General features: G+C 39.4%; 1 protein-coding gene across 1 annotated transcript in view; it reads right to left on the reverse strand.

The window, feature by feature from the left end:
• LOC101470132 (zeta-sarcoglycan) overlaps window positions 1-18,177 on the reverse strand; it is a 54,875-nt gene that overhangs the window by 28,193 nt on the left and 8,505 nt on the right. The window contains exons 2-3 of the mRNA XM_004554480.3: window positions 11,793-11,987; window positions 3,070-3,171 (exon numbers count right to left, since the gene is read on the reverse strand). Of these exons, the coding sequence (XP_004554537.2) occupies window positions 3,070-3,171; window positions 11,793-11,987 (297 nt within the window). The remainder of the gene's footprint in view (window positions 1-3,069; window positions 3,172-11,792; window positions 11,988-18,177) is intronic.

Genomic DNA, 18,177 nt, shown 5'->3' on the forward strand with positions numbered 1-18,177 from the left:
TTACTCAGGTTACCATAAAAAATGTGAGAAATATGCAAAAAACATAAAAGCAAAAAATCAGGAAGGAGCAAATACATTTTCATGGCTATAAGGTTACACAGACACGGCTGGAAAAACTTACTAATAATATCAAAACTGAAAGCAGCAATAATTGATTTTCTGACCACTTGGTAAAGTGCAACAAGCTGTGAACGCAGACATATGATCATCTCATGATGTTAGTATGGGTAACCCATTAACACTAACACACTATTTACACATACAGCAGCAGATGCTGACCATCATTAGCATTCCTTTGAACTGATGCTTTTAGGCGCTTTCCTTTTAACTCTGTTCGGTCATATATCGGGCTCTTTATCTGCAAAATGTTCAGCAGCAGACCGGCGACTCTGCCTGCTGTTTGGTGCCTAACAAGTTGTGAACAGTGATTTTATCAGAGGTTTCTACTCAAACAGCCATATGCTGCTGCTGAGGTTGACAGAGCGACTCAAAACGCTAAAGTTGTGGGTGAAAAAAAACTAAAAAGACACACACACACACAAAATAAAACTGAAGAGCCTTTTTCTGTAGGTTCATCAAAACAAGAACTCTGATATACATATGGTTATGATACATGATTTTAAGCTCTCAATATGAAAAGGTTTACAAAAGTCACACAGAAATCCAAACATTCAGTGATCCTGTACACTGCCGAGACAAAACTTGTTACATGTAACCAATAAATATTGTTAAATAACAATTTATACTACAAGAAAAATGAAATAAAATGTGTTAAAAATCTAATTTAAACTCTTACTAATATATTTATTAAAACATTGCTTAAATCTTTAGCTTTTGTTTTGTGGGTAACTACCCTGATTTATTAATGTGGCCTATTTCTGGTAAAATAAATGGTAAATGGCCTGTATTTATATAGTGCTTTACTAGTCCCTAAGGACCCCAAAGCGCTTTACATATCCAGTCATCCACCCATTATCACCAGTGTCACACAGAGATTGTAAACTGCATTAACCTACCATTAAATAAACACTAGGTTGGCGCAGCCCGCTCTCCAGCGGACTCGCACAAAAGAGATTTTAAATCTCAAGAGCTCCACTTCATGGTTAAATAAAGATTTAAACAAAACCGACAAGACTTTGGTTTTATGATTAACAGTGGCTTCTTTCTTCCTTCCTTTCTTATTTCCCTCCTGTCTGCCTCACTCCCCTGGGTGACAGGTAGGTGGATGCAATTAAATGTGCAGGAATAAACTGAACTTCAACTCAACTCATTTGAATTCAATTGAATTTGAAAGTAGGGCCAAACAGCAACAATGATACAGAATGACAGTAAAAAAAAACAAAAAACCCCACAACAACACACACACACGCCTTTAAACAGAGCGTATCATCCACAGTGACTTTCTTTTAATCATTTCGACCTGCAAAAGAGTCTGCAGGTCAAAATGCTAACCTGCTGACACCTCACAAACACAACAAAAACAACCTGATTGCATTTTTCCCATGCCTTTTGCTCGGTTAATCAATGTAAACTGAAAGAGAACAGCTGTCACCTCGCAACATGCTACTCTGACGCTGCTCTGCCTTTTTAAGGGGCTACTCAGCATGTACTTTGCTGCCAGCGATCAGAGTTACTGCCAAAATAAGCAGAGGGAGTATTTCAATATGTTACCCGCAGATTACAGCTTCAGTTACTGATTAAAATTTAAAGCAATGATTGACTCGTGAAAAGGAAAAAAAACATATCAAACTACAGCTTACTGTGAGTTTAGCAGCTGCAGCTTGAAAAAATAAATAAATAAATAAATAAATAAAGAAGGTCATGCTATATTTGATTTTAAGAAACCTTTGATGCACTACCAAGTTCACTGCCATTTGTGGTAATGGCTTATTGATCAATGCTGGTTATCTGACTGTAGAGAAGCACCGTGCACTGTTGTGTAAACATAACCATAATCCCTGCTCTGTGTGTGCTTGACATATTTCCTCAGGTGAGGAAATATTGAGTGACCCATGGAGACTTTTGTCCTGCAAATATCTCTGGTGCGGCAGATAAGAGGGGCCCTGCACAGCGCTGTCTGTAAAACAAGACCGTAAAAATGTCTGCAGGTGGTATTGAACTAAGCGGTGAAATATTGGCTTTGTCTAATACTCAGTTTTGGGCATCTGCTACGGCCGTGAGGTGGTTTTTCCTTCTACCGCTAAGGCACAAGAGCGTTATATTTAAATCAACATTTAGCTCCAAGTAGGACATCAAAGAGCACGAGTGGGCAATTCGGAGTTGTTTCTCAATCTGCTGTGGCAAATTGGAGCCATAATCGAGCCACTTCCTCCATCCATGTCCCTCAAAAAAAAGAAAAAAAAGGAGAAAAAGCAGAAAAAAAAAAATAATCAAATTTATACTGGAACCCTAGCCTACAGTGCTTGAAATTGCTTTCTGCACCATGCCTAATCACTGAAAAAGGGGATGATCCAACTGAGTGTCTGTGATTTGTGTGGGAGAAGAACATTTGGATCAACTTTGGGCTGGAGCTGTGTTGGTTAATCTACTAAACATCAAAGAGGAGAAAGGAGAGGGAGGAAGTGCACAGGGGGAGGAATTTATCGTGTGGGCTTGATTGGAAATCCAGCAGGGACACTCTGGTCCCCCCCTGTAATCGTCTGTAATCTCCTGTAGGTTGTATGTGGCCTGAGAGGAGCTGAGAAGCAGCCTATTACCCACCTCCTGCCGATGGGAGGCCCTGATAATAGGACGACGGGAAATGAGGGAAGCCGAAGAGGAAAGGAGTAATACACAGAGAGGAAAGGGGTCGTCTTTTATTTTATTTTATTTTTTAAACCCAGGCATGCATAAAGTCTGAGCTTGGAGGAACGTTGGCCTTTGTTGATAATAAATTGATCATAACTTCCTCAACAGTGAAAGATCAATATGAACTTGTCTGCAGCTTTAGAGACATCTTTCTCCCTGAGAGCTTTTCACATGCGTTTCAGTCAATGGTACTTATTCCTAGTGCATCAGAGTATTGATCAACAAGCAACTTGAAGCTGGTGAGAAAAGGGAGCAACTTACCCTTCTGGACTGAATCTCATTAACATACAGAGGCAAAAGAAACTCGCTGATTCCCTCCATGCGAATCCCATCCTGGTTCAGCTTGAGGTTTCCCATTCCATCCTGAAACAGAGTCATGATCATCAGTGACGCTGTAAGAAGCTGTGTTCATTTTCCTGATTTGATTTAAAGGGTTATAGCTTCCCAAACGTTTTTTAAAAAAGAAAAAAAAAAGGATCCTGGCGTCGGTGAAGTACATTAGACGGAGCTCAAGCTGTTGTGTAGCAGACAGGCCGGTGGACAGGCAGCGGGGCTGAGTGACAGGGAAGAAGTAGGACATGACATCGAGGTGACAATGCCACAGACACTCAGCACTGTCAGGGTGACAGGCTGCATGCAGTGGGAGGCAAACTGAGGAGGAACAGACTAATGTGGCAGCTATGGAAGCGAATGTTGAGAAGACTCATGGAAATAAGAAAGAAATTAGATTTATGGTCCTGCTGATTTGCATGAAATAGTATTAGCTCAATATTGTATATTAATATGCAAGTTTTGGGAGTTTTCTTCTTACCAAGGTCAAAGTGGGTAGTGTTGTACTGCACTGTGATACATTCAAAGCTGCTGCTAATGTTTTGTCCACTGCATTTACATAAATGGGCACGTGTGATAAATTGGACAAAATTAAAGACACTGCTGTGGAAAATAATGGCTGCGAACAATGTCAACAGAGCTTTTTTAACCATATGGGACCTGACAGTCACTGCCACTTACACACCAGCTTTCTTTAACTGCTATCAAAACGGCTCAAGATGCTCCTCGCCACACACGGTTTAATGATTAATAACTGCAAGAGCCAGCCAACTCCTCTTTGAAAAAGGACCAACTTACATTTCAAGCAGCGCGCTGTATTAGAATTTAACAGTCAAATCAGACACTTGGCATGTAATAGCAGGAAAACCATTAGAAAGGAGAGGCACGTGACATTAAAGACATCCATATTCTGCAGAGATGGCCCGTTCCAGCTATTATCCATTATCTTACTCACCTTCAAGTTTTACATAAGCGCTTCTCAAACTGTGTGACTGAGCCCATAAACTCTGCAGGAAAGAGTTCACAGAGGTCAAGACGGAAAGCTGTTTTTCTCATATACTTCTATAGGACAGGAAGTCTTTCTGTAGCCACAGCTATCGTGGTGGTGTTTAGATTTAAGCCATTTTGCACTGGCTTCATTGTTTTGTACCATCTTTGATACTTTTTGATGATTTGGCTACACAATGGGATGTGTCATTGAGGCTACATCCATCATTCATAAAATTAAAAAATAAAAAGTATGTGGTATGAACAAATAAACATCTTATATACATATCTATATATAAAAACAAGGAAGTTCGGGAAATCTCTCAAAAAAGTTGCTTAAAACTAGTTCAACGTTCAAGTTTAACCACTAAAGCTGATTCTTCTACTCAGGAATGCAAGAAAATAACTGATTTGGTATCTTGATTAAAAAAGCAACAATGTGCTTTACTCATTTTTTCTTTTTTGGTAAAACTGTACATTTGGAAATAAATGGTGTTAACATAAAAAAGGATTTTGGTAATTACCAGCTTATTTTTGTGTGTTGCATTATTGTCCCAATACTAGTACTTAAAATTATTTAAATTGTTCATTTATTTATTTATTGCTATATTTGTTTTAATTAAGTAATTTCTTTACTTTTAATTAATTAATTAATTTTTCTCTCTGATTGTCCGGACTGTAAATATGTTCAATGCATCTTAGTTTGTGTTTTGCTATAGAAATAGAAAAATATTTTCAAAAAATTGATTCTCAAAAGAAATTTGTTCCACCTTAACTACCTTTCCACGTGTTCAGGATTTCACGTTTAAGTTTTCATTATTAATAGCACAACGTCTGGGTAACCGTAGCTGTTAATTAATGCTAGAATGAACAAAATAGGGGTCGTTAATAACGAATTTGTTTCACTTGAGATTTTCCTGCAGTAAGAAGCTAAATTTAAACTTTTCAGCTTTAAAAGTTGTCTGGCCATCTGTGTGATTGAACTTTCTGAAAAGCAGCACATCATTGGTGGGATCTTTTGCTTCACCCAATAAAAGTCACACTGATTTTTCAACTATCTAGCTGTACAGCTAGTCCTACCTCTCTCCACAGGTAACAGCCCAGTGGTTTGCACTTAAATTGATTCTTTGCCATCCCGTTTCAACAGAAGCTACATCAATTTTAAAAAAAATGAAATACCAAATACTGTATGAAATGAAGCATGATCCCGCAACTTCACCTCACATTTACTCGGGGGCTGATTTTGGGCTGTATATAATTCAGTAGAAATTGGACAAGGTTATGCCTAGCTGCACCACAATGAGCAGACTGAAGTGTGAGGGCAGCTTTGTAGAGATGTGTATGAACAGATTGGCCCTGAGGGATGTGTTGAAAGAGTCCATAGTGCTAGCGGCACAAATGGATGGAGTGAATTACAGAGGCAGAGAAAAGCAGGGAGAGCGCCATCATGCATGAGAGCAAAGAGCAGGGACAGACAGGAGAACAAAGTCAGGGGAGTTTCAGAGGTGTGTGCGGCAGTGTGGAGGTCAGACTGTGAAGTTGCTGCTGTGCTGGAAGGAGGCGGCATAGTGGGTGTGAAGAATTCAGCACACGCTGCAGTCACTTAAATAAGTAGATGGGAGGTAGGAGAAAAAGGAGGGCGTCACAAACAGCCCCAGTTCGATAATCGTCAGCATCAGTGAAACAAAGGGTGATGTTCCAGAGGAGGAACTCCTGCCACAGTTAAAAGAGAAACTGTAGAGCCAAAAACAACCTGAGCTTTACCCCCTCTGCCCTCGACAGACGGGCAGAAGTTTTGGAGTTGTTTCTTTAATGCTACATATCTGCTTTATCATCCTATTTGATCCAGTCAGAGGATCCAAGATAGCACACGCACATAGCTTCACCCAGAAAAAAATTAATAAATAAATAAAAAGGGAAAACAGCCCACATGGTTTTCAGACCAGTGACTTCAAAAAGGATTGACTCACATAATCCATTTTCCCATATTTAGAGGGGAAAAAAGCATTTTCAGAGAAACTTTATTTTTAACAATCAATGCTTTTGAGTAGTGTGCATCATCAGGCTGCCCGTGTGATGTAACCGCAGAGATATTCACACACTCAGCTTGCTGGAAACATTCAGGTTGTGACTTCTGATTTACCGGGCAGCTTTGTGGTGAGTGTTTATCCCGTCCCACTGGATTATTAATCCTAAGATTAATAGTTGACTCAAAGTCTTAAGAGCTTGATTGCTAGACCTGCAATGAATCCCTGTTGGCCTTACATCATAGTGCTTAACATCATTGTTTGAACTGAGCTAATAATGTTCATCCTGGAGATTATAAATACTGAACAACTACTTTTACTGAAATTCAGAATAGAGAGTCAAATTCAGAAGCAACTGAATGTGTGATTAGGTTGTCAGAGTTATGATAGAAGCACCGTGGTGTATCTCTAGCCAAACAGAATACCTGCTAATACATTAACATAGTGAACACGCAAGACAGTCTATTACTTTTCTAATGATGGAATTATCATTGAGCAATTACTTATACTGTATTTACACAACATATTACATGTCAAACCATGTTACCACAATAAAACAAACAAACTGTACTACCACGATACTGTATCAATACAAGGATACCAAATATCGATATTTCATCAAACAATTAAATGAAAACTCTCTGGAAATACTACAAATATGAGTGATCATCTGATGCACGACCATCCAGAGATAATGTTAGCCAAAAAAACTTACATTAAATTATCTTAACTGAATTACCATCCAGCAATAGACACACTTAGCTTGGCAAAGCTAATTCAGCCAAACATAATGGCTCAGTCACATGAGTAGAAATAGGAGAGCAACATCTCCAAAAAAAAAAAAAAAAAAAAAAAAAAAAAAAGAATCAGGTGCTGTCTGATGACTGTTTTGAATTTTTTCATATTGTGTGGCAGACTAAGTGGTTACCCAGAACATGAGGGTGTTGCACACTCAAGATCACTTTTGAGGACAGGGCGATTGCACAGGTCACCTGATAGGAGGCAACCTTTCTGCAAACAGCTGCAGTCTGACTTGGACTGACTGCAATCGCTCTGAGAGAGATTGTTGAAGGTTTGCCGTCTCATTTATAGACAGATTACCAACATGTTGCCGTCAGTCTAAATGAGTCTTTGTCAGTGAGCACAACTCCAGGGGACTCGACCCAACTGACTGCCAGCTGGTTATAGTCTGGTTATATTTCTGTGGATTTCTGTCTACGTAGACAACAACAGATATGAGATTTTTCATGATTTATTACAGTTATATTACCAATTTGACTCCATTTAATCACTCACTGATAGCAGACTGACTCTTTCTGGCAACATTTATAGCAGGTTTTAATGAAATTTGTTGTTGTGCTTGACAATCTCATTTTGCCGCAACAAAATGCAGTAATGCAGTTTTTATGTACTGGAGAAAATGAAACTTAATGTTGAGGATTTTTTCCCTTGATAGGATTGTCAATATGGCTGCTGAGTGGAAAATCTTGCTTTATTTTAAATCAAGCATTGTTGCGTGCACCAAGTGTTCAAAGTGACTTATTTTTTTAATGCAAGTTCTCCAATACCGTCTCATTTTAATAAATGATAATCAGTGGCAACTTTAAAATGTAACAGCAATGCCCTCGTGGTGCGGTTCTTAGAAGCTACTGTTATGCTTTTTTTTTTTTAATGAAACTTGCTGAGTCCTGAGAGATCTGGAGCAGCGAAGTGCATTTTCTGAAGCAACACCAACACCACTGATAAGGTCTTTCACTCATGACATAGATTGATGACAGAAGAAGGAGCAGAGGAGTGATTGTAATAGTCGAGGGGGTTTGGGGGGTTGGGAGGGGTGCTGCCATTGGGAATTTGTTGACAAAATGGTAAATTGTGTGCATTGTCCCTGAAAATGTCACGGGAGGAGCTCGCAGCTTCTGCCTGTTTGGATTTTGCTTGAGATTAACACGTTCTGCTGCCAAGGCTTTTCCTAATACTACAGAATCCAGACGAATCCAGTACACAGCACGAGATGCCCGTTATATATTTGATCCCCTATATTTGCAACCCTGCTGTCAATACTTGTTTAGTTTAGACACTAAAGCAGTCTCAATCAAATCTAACTGCTATACACTGGCTGATTTGTCTGATTTATATAATTATGTTATTACTATAAATGCTTTTCATAGGAGAGGGTTGGAACACAGCACAGACTGGAGTGTATCAGAGAGGGTAAAGACGGTAAAGCGAAGACAGTGCTGCCAACAACTTGTTAGCCTGCTCTAAGTGCAATAAAAGCTTCCAACGACTGTTAATGTGTCTGAGAGAACAAGACGCACACCACAAATGCTGTTCTGGATACAGCATTATGGTTCTCCTACTGAGTTAGCGGTCGACACCTCTGATAGGCACAGGAGGACGGGCTAAGACCAACACTTCATTTCAGTGATGCTGGATTTAATAAGAGTACAAGCCTTCCTTGCAACAATGAGCTTAATTGTGCACATCTGACAGCTCTGAAGGAGAGCCGGACAGCTTTAAGGAGAAATTCTGGACCAGTTTTCTTTACATGTTTGAGGACAGCACTAGAGATCCTATGAATATATGTATAAATATATGATCTCTAGTGCTGGTCTCAAATATCTACCTGCACATACAGAAATAAGATTTCCTCTCAGGCCACCCCAAACACAATACTGTTTTGTTTTTTTTTGTCTGATGAAATTCAGTCGGAGATTTATTTTTCCTGCAAACTTTACTCAGTCACCGTGACATTATTCTGCAAGATAATGTGGGAATTCATTTTCCCCTCAATAATGGGTACCTGTTAGGAATCAGAAGGCAGCAAAGCAGCCAAAATCATGACCGCTCCCTCTATCTACGGGAGTCCACAAATCACAGACAAGCCCTGGCTTATTCAAATACTCCTCTTCATACTTCAGATTAGAGCGGGACTGATATAGCAGCAGGCGGATATTATTGCCCAATATTATCCATTTGCTGATATATATCTACTGGGATTTTTATCAGCTGGCAAATAAACATTTAAAAATTACACAAGCAAGGTGAGAAACACTATTCCACCAATATTATGAGTCCTGGCATTGCATAGTCTGTCCACCAGAGGGCACTAACCAACTTCCTTGTAGGCATTATGTTTTTGGAAAGCCACAAACAAAAGTAGTCCACTTTGGTGACTCTGCAGCGGTCTACATAGGCCGGGTCCTTCAAAGAAAAAGCCGGAAGTGCAAGACTGAAATAGGACGGTCTAGCCTTCAGATTTGCGTCACCGCTGTCTCGGTGGAGTTTAATAAACTCAGCTGTCTGCTCCTTGCTGTCTAAAATATAACAGGACACTGCCGAAATTCTTGACCACCTCATACTTCTTTTTAATCAGTTTTCTGTTTGATGTTTATCCAGCTGTGTGAAAATACCAGAGGAACTCACCCGAGGGATTAATCAAGTTTTATTTAATCAAATCTAATCTAATAACTTTGATCTCAACCAAACCGATTTACTCAGGAACAAATAAAACACTGAAAAAAGCCAAACAATAACATTTTTAAGTTATCTGAGTGACTTACATATCATGTTTAACCTGAGTAGCGAAAGACATTGGGGGTCTGAAAACGATGAAGACGGGAGTCCGCTGTTCTAGTGACCCTTGAACCCCCAACTCGCTATCGATCTGGTGGGTAACAGACGTCTCCGAAAACATCGGAGCACTTTTGCAAATATGTGATGTCTTGATAAACCGAGCAGATATTTGAAGTTTACGCAGCTACATTCTCGCCTGAAACGATCTTAAAAGTTTATTTTGTGACCCACAAAGAATAAAAGAGTAATATTAAAACTTAGTAGCAGCTGCCATTGTTGGAAACTGGAATTGGCTGGGCCATGAAGGATACACCCGACCCACCCTTCAAATCTGGGGAAAAGGAGGAAGCATTTGTGGGCCGCATTCGTAGGAGTCTACGAATTGAGACAGCCTTTGTCGCGTCACTGTGACATAATCGGTCTACAAATGCGGCCTCAGGAGGATGCGGCCTACGTTTCGGGACACAGCTACTGTTTTCCTTAGCCTCTCTGTCATGTGGAATTCTTTTTTCCTCTTTACCGTCTCCTGCTGGGACTGATTTTTTTTTTTTTAACCATGGCGTTGTAAATTTGGGTGTTATCTGCATAGAAATGGTAAACATGTCCATAAAAATAATGATGTCAGCTTCCCTAAACCACTGCTGTAGTGCGCTGCTCCTCTCTTGATCCTGGGCCTTCTGCAGCTGTATATTAAAACCACAGTGGCTAATATTGGTCTCAAACTGGCCTTTCATTTTATGCAAGACAAGCAGATAAATTCTGTAAATTCTCTAATACAACCTATAGCTACAGAAAAGGCTAACATTGTTATCTTTTTACAAAAAAACAGCTAAACATGAGAGGTTTTTGGACAAAGTTTGTGTTCTCCATTCTTTAAGCACCGTTTAAGCACCGGCACCGTTTCAAAAGTACCGGTTTGGCACTGGTATCAGATAAAATCTAAACGATACCCATCCCTAAGTGGCACAAATAATTTGTGTGGCATCTTATTGAATGCAGAACAGCTGATTGTTCTGTAAATAGTTTGAAATGGTTATTTAAAAAAAATCAAGGTAAAAGGTAAATGGATGCAAATAATAAATAACTGCAAACTTTGTTTGCAAAACTTGTGCATAGGATTTTAGATTTGACAATTTATATTTGCATTTAAAGTTATGAAATATGATTCATTAAACATGTTTTTGGTTGTTACAGTAAAAAATATAACATTTTCTACTCTGATTTTGTTTTCTTGTCTAATTTTAGATCAATTGTGTTAATACAGTATGTCAAAATGAAAACACAACTGAGGTTGTGCTGAAAAGGATGATACCAAACAAGGCACAGGGTCACCTGCTCACTCACTGAGCTAAACTGGCTCCCTTTAAAACACATCTTAAAACTCATCTTTGTTCCTTGGTATTTAAATCAGAATGGTGTTTTCTTACCTTATATTTATTATTTAGTTGCGGGAAGCTTATTGTTTTTTGTTGATGAGTGAGTACACGGGTGGGATTTGATAAGTTTTCTTCGTCCCACTCCTTTTCAGGTAATTTTTGTTTTTGTTTTGTGCACTTTATGTTCAATATATGTATTTTTGTTGTGCCTGAAATGAACAAATAAATGAATGAATGAATGAATGAATGAATTATTAATATTATTGGTAAGGGTTTTTTGTTTCACTGACTTTTTGAGAGTGTACTGCTCCTTTGTATGAGACCTTGTCAAACTTGTGTTTTCAATAAAAAGTGCTCTATAAATAAACTGGATTGGAAAGATTGGAAAGAACCAGCTGATCTGGGCACAGTAATCCACGAGTTGTTGTGACAATAAAACAAGATCATTTTTAAACAGCAGTCATGTTATCTTAGTAAGAATTCACAAATAAATACATGTAACAAATGTTATTAAAAAATCTGTTTATGTTTTTTGTGCCTGCAAGAAAAATAATTACTGGCCCAAATCAACTTTTTAAATCACCAAATATTAACATCAGTCAGAATCTATTCATATGTCGACTTTAATGATGAGATCATAGGCTTCCTTCTGATAACTCAAAGTGTGTGTTTGCCGTGCTGTACTCACCACTGAGAAGTTCATAACCTTTATGATCCAGACGGTGAGGGCCAGGTTAACTATCATGGTGACCAGGAGCAGTAGCAGGAAGAAATAAAGGCATCTTTTTCTCCACCCGTATAAACCCACCGGGTACACGGCATCGCAGCCTGGTCGTTGGAGGTGCAGGGACTGGGATGCAAGAATAAACTGCTCCTGGGTAATCTGGAAAACAAACCAAAAAAAAAAAACTGTGTGTTAGTCGGCTGTCAAGGATATATTCACTCCGCACAGAAGCAATCCCATATTCTAAGTGGTTATTACCTTGCAAGTGCCGCTAAAATGACTCTATGCTGAGGCACGGCTGTGTTATTTTACAATTTTTTTTAAAGTAGTGCCACTACGCAAAAAAACAAAAGATGAAAGCATGGCATGAATATCAGCTAGGGTATTACCTGGCATCTTAGACCACAGTTACAGATTTCTACTGAGAAAATTGCAAATAGCCAATTTATTTATTGGTTGTTTGCAATGTGCATAAACCTGGAAACACAAGCAAAGTAGCCCAGTGATTAATCAAGCTGTGTCCAAAAGACAAAGTCATTTTCTGACTTAATTTTATTAAAAAACAACAACATAAGAAACCAAATCAAAGCCTTAAAAGGTTGTGCATTTCATCCCACTGAAGGAAAGAGGGATCGTCTGTCAACATTCATTGATCAGAAGAAAAGCCATCAGTTGTCGGAGTAACTGGCCCCGAAGTGGAAAAGCTCTTAAACAGCATACACTGCAAGTCAATGAGCATAAATCTACAGCCAAAACTAGATACTAACGAGCTAATCATAGTGATTAATGTAAGCTACACTCTGGAAAACAAGGTCCTTGACCTTTCTCTTCTTCTTGTATTTACGTTCTTTAAAAATCAAACTTCATTTGTACCGGCTTAATAACGTGTCACAGCTTTGTTTTCACTGCTAATTACTTGTTGACATTTTGTCATTCCAGTACTTGGAAAAGAAAGTCACTGAGAGCAACGGCTTCCTGCAGATGACCTGTGCAGCATTCGCCTCGGGCTGAGAACTTCACAATGTTACTACCCATCAACCTTTCAGTGGAAAATATTTCACATGGCTGGCTTTATGGAGCTACATCCAGCACAAGATGTGAAACACACTGCGACGGTTGCCACAGGCAGTCAGCACACGACTTAAGTATAGGAGTTCTGCCCAGACTATTTTATTTTCAATTTTTTTTTTTTTTCAATTAATTTGACTTCCAATGATTATGAGAACGAGATAATCGAGAGGAAAATGGTCATTGTGCCATTTTCAGCTTCTCGGCGATGTTCTCGTTTTGCATCGTTGTAAATCCAGCCCACCTAAATTAACGTTTGAGAAAACACACTGTTAACAACCAAGTAAAATACTTGTGACATCGGCACAGACCAACATAATGCACGAAGCCCTGCTGATCAGTATGCAACTTAGAAACTCCCTCTGATTTTTACAACCAATTACTGTGATGAATGATTCATCTATTAAGTGTGTTTTGACAGTGACCATGGGTCAACTCCAGCCTCAAGTCAACACAAGATAAGAATTTATACCTTCAAATCAATATTACAGATTATCTTTTTTTTAAAGCTAAATCATCTGGATTTTGTTGGTCATGGGTAGCTGTGCCCAGCAGCTATCTGCAAACACTCACCTATGGTTACAAAAACAAAAATGTGCCAGCCAGTGCACCAACTCTGAGGCTTCAAATCGTGCGGCCAGAAAGTCAAAAGGTGATAGCCATCTTTTATGTACAGTCTAAGGTAAATTAGCATAAGTAATAGGGATGTGCCGACTCGATATTTGGACTGGATATCGGCCTGATATAGACCCAAAAAGATGGAGCCCATATCAATTCAATTCAGTTTTATTTATACAGCACCAAATCACAACAACAGTCGCCTCAAGGCGCTTTATATTGTAAGGTAATCTCTCTGACAATCATCCGGTGTCAGTCCCCTCAGTTCACTTCTCTGTTGGAGTTGGAGGTGTTTCACTGTAGCTACACCAACAGCTTCTGTCTGTATGTTTGCAAAACTGTTTCACGTAAGAACAAACTGTGGTTAAAGTGAGCCATCATGGGTGAAAAGATCAGATGTGGCTTTCTCTCTTTCTCTCACTCACTCTCACTTTGTTCAGAGAGTTTGTCCAAGACGTTAGAAGGACGCTGCTTTAAGCTCTCATTATACTTGTGATAAAGTAACGTGTTGTCAATGCCATTAAATAATATTTCACTTCAGCTGTCTCCTGTCAGCTCCGTAGCTGTTTGACAATGAAGCAGTAGCATTCACTTTGTGATTTTTAAAGTCAGTCCGATGCAAATAAATCAGATGCATAACACAAGTACATTGCTGTTCCATTGTATTTATCTTGTTGATATCAACCAAAAATTCTGGAAATTTCTTGGATGTATTTTTTTCTTAAACTTTATGTTACAAAGTTTGAAAGGATCTTTAAAGTTGAGTCTGATGTTTCTTTACACATATAACAATGATTCTCGGTCTCTGTTGTTCAGTTATGGTCACCCATTATTAATTTAACACTGGTATCGGCTCAGTTCCTGTTATCAGCAGATACACACAGTCGAGGTATCACTATGGAACTAGAAGAAAGCCGGATCAGGCCATCTTTAATAAGTAAAAGGCTAAAAAGGCGAGCTCTTCTCTCTACATCATTAAAGCTGCCTCCTTTTGGAGATTCAAACCACGCCAAAGCGATAACTTAAGCTACAGGCATGTTTAGCACTGCGGAGACACTGAAGTGTCCTGAGCCACTGCTCATCACTTTGTATTTGGTGGGAAAATAGTAAATAGCCTTCAGACATTTATTGAAATATTTGCAAACATACATGGAAATACAGTAAAAACAATTTCTAAAGTCAATAACGTGTAAGGTCACCTTTATTCTTCAACACAGCCTGAACTGTCTTCGGCAAGAAACTTTTACACAATGGAGCAAAAATCTCACTGCGCTTGTTTCCAACACCACTGAGCCTCCACCGTTTTCTGCAGACGTGGAAATGTCCAAATGTCCACAGAAAAACTTTGAAAGACCATTGGAAAGCCTGTAGGACTATTGCTCAAGACCAATTTTAAAAGGGAAGCAAATTATAAAGAAATTAAGGGCGTCTAAAGAATTTTGAACAATGCCGTATGTCTACACTCAGTCATCACAGATCGTTATCTTAAAAGATCTGAACATGTGCTCAGGGGGGTTAAAGCCCTGCTAGAGTCCCTTCAGATCTTCATTTTGCTCTGTTCTGTCTGTCCTGTACAAATAGGCACCAGCAGATCTTAAAATCACTTCAATAAGCTTTTGGCTTCGTGGACAGTGATGGCCCTCTACACACTATGACTTCAAAGCTTTACGCTGATTTCTTACTAACATTTGTTTTTCTTTTTTCTACAATATGCCAGCATTTAGGGGTCTTAACTGTGAGATGGAACAATGTCCAATGAGGCACTGTTAGTGTGTAACGTTAAAAACAACTAAAAATAAATAAAAATGCACTTTTCTTTCATTTTTTTTTTTATGCAGTCTGCTGAACCCAAAATAACAAAACATGACAGAGAATTTAGTGCTCCACTTCACCCCATCCACATAACACAGCTTAAATTCCGATGCTCATTTCTGTGTTTTTCCATCCACTCCACATCAATCAAAACAGGATAAACTGGAATTTGATTGAAGGGTCGATTTTGCGCCATCAAAGTGCCTCACCACTCTGCCTGAATAACTAGGTGCCTGCCAGCCACGAAGAAGCTGCGACATGGGAGCTCTGATCTGAGATCAGAGAAGATGATGTCTGTCAAGTGCGGCTGTCCGAATGAGGGCGAGCAGTCGCTGTTCTTCAGCAGATCGTGACCGCTGGCTGACAGCGTGAAACTCTCGATCACAGGGTGCAAGGTTGGCTGAGCTCTCAGCTGCTCTGCTCAGCTGTAGCTGGCCTGAATTTATACTAAGTTTGCCATGCCACTCACTCACATAGATATACATGAAGAAAAGATACCAGCCCATACAATCCAAGATAAAACGTCCGTTTTATTATGTCAATTTTGTTCTTTTCTACTTTTTTTTTTAGACCAACAAAGCAGAAACTATAAATTTATCAAAGCAGTATGAAATGCTTTAATTCCATTACACACACATCCATAACTGACACACCTGTGCACAGTTCCCCCCTAAGAGACCCCCAGATGTGTAATGCATGCACAAGTAAAGCCATGCCCCACATGCTTTATTCACACTCAGCATGCCATTAGCATAAGACACTTATGGCAGGCATCATTAGCTTGTATGTGTTTTTCCCCCCCTGACAGGCTTTCATTAGCTGTGGCAGAACGGGCAAAGACTCTCAGCAGGGTAAAGACTTTTTCCAAGAAGAACTCAACTACTTTGCCAAGGTTTGAGCACGGTAAAGCAGAATATATATATATATATGGTTGCAGACGTCTTACTTATAGAGGGAGTCTTATAGAGGGAGGGAACAATATCTGTTTTAACAGTCAGGCCAGAGTCGCAGTCTGTGAAGGTATTGTGTTGTTGCAACAAATCAATATCTCTTACAAGGGTGAGCGGTTGATGAATTTTAGTCATTATAAAAGCAGAGACACTGAAGGTGTTTTTGTACAACTGTGCAGCATTGCATCATCAGGCAGTGTGTGGAGTGGTGGTAAAAGGTTGGTGCTAGAAATAGACACAACCTTCGGGCTGCGGATGAGTTCATGGAAACGCCTGCATTTTTCTTTCTTTTTTCAGATTCTTTACTCCACAACTCCAACTCGTGACTTCATTGAAGAATGTGATATTCAAAAGACCAAGGGGACAAAACATGAATTAATCTTATAGCTTTCCTGCACTGAGGGGCAACCTATCACATCATGTATACACTATAACTATTCTGTAATATTTTATATATACACACACACGTAAATGGGACCTCTACTGCTCATTCCTTGCTCCATATTTTTATTCTTGAACTCTACTAGAGAGTTTTCATGACTCACACTTATCCTTCTTTATCTTATACCAGGCCTTCGTGCAGCTCCCCAGTTTATCCTCTGTGTGTAAAAAGTGTTTTTTTTCCCTTCCCTTCTCCCCTCCCCTTCATGCCAACTTTCTTCCCACTGGATGCCCCTTTTAAAGAGAAGGTTTCATCAGCAGCAGGTGGGTGGGGCTTTTGTGCTCACAGCCAGAGCTGTGAGCATGACCGTATTCGGAATATCTTTTATCACTGACATCATGCAGAGCCAAGAATAGGAAAAAATGGTCAGTGTGAGCATTTAAGAGAGGACTGTGAACATAGGTTTTATACTACATGGCAAATATGGCCATTTATTTCAGTGGATTGAGGTATTTGATGTTATGGGAATGAAGGAGGTGCTTGGTGGCATATCAAATGACATTACCAGAATACATGTTTCTAATGCTAGCAAAATATTCCTGCCTAAACCACAACAAATACTCAGTCAGCACAACCTGCAGGCCCACCTGTAAGCCAAGGGACGGGGCACAGCGGGGCATTTAAACAGCGTGCAGAGAGAGAAAGAACAGATAATAAACTGGTAGTTAAATCCAAAATTAAGTCCACAACAGTTCGCCTGTCTCAACTGCTTCACTCAACACTTAATAGCCTAACTGCACTTGTGTGAGTGACTCAGTCTGACTCTCAATGTTTGCTGTGGGAGGCAAGTCTCTTCCTAGTGAGTACGAGAAGTTTCAGTGAGAGGAGGGAGTGAATGCTGTTAGGAGCAGTCACCTTCTTCTACTGGAGTGTGTCAATAAGCTGAGGATGCACTGGTTACTGAAAGATGCAATAAACTGGTGAGTAACCATCGCCTGTTTACAATATTAATCAGTTTTTGTTTACAACACTTAACAACACTATTTTTAACTATGATAGTTGACACTGGTAAGTCACAAACCCACAGACAGTCCCAAACCTAGGTCACCAATGCAATTCATCCACGTGATGCTAATCAGCCAGTCATGTCACTTCATTGAAAATGTCTGTGTGCGCAGGTGCGTAAACAGAAAAGTCTGTGACGAGATGAGATGCAGACGTGCCAAGAAGTAAGTGAGGGAAACAGAAAGAGAGAAAAGAGCTGCTGTCAGTGTTTCCTGAGCTTGGTTACATGTGAAATGTTGTTAATGAAAAAGAATGAAAGGGGAAACTCAAACTACTTTCTTTTGTTAATTTAAGGACTTGAGAAAACTTTCTCAAAAGCCCTTTTGAAATGTAAAAGAAGAAGTTTTATTTTTTTATTTGATAGCCCTCTAGCCTATATTGAGAATAAATATTATTGAAATACTGAATTGAATCTGCCGCCGCTTTGGTTTATTGCAGCCAGAAGTTAACATGG

Source organism: Maylandia zebra, linkage group LG3 (assembly GCF_041146795.1).
Source record: "Maylandia zebra isolate NMK-2024a linkage group LG3, Mzebra_GT3a, whole genome shotgun sequence".
Lineage (NCBI taxonomy): Eukaryota > Metazoa > Chordata > Actinopteri > Cichliformes > Cichlidae > Maylandia > Maylandia zebra.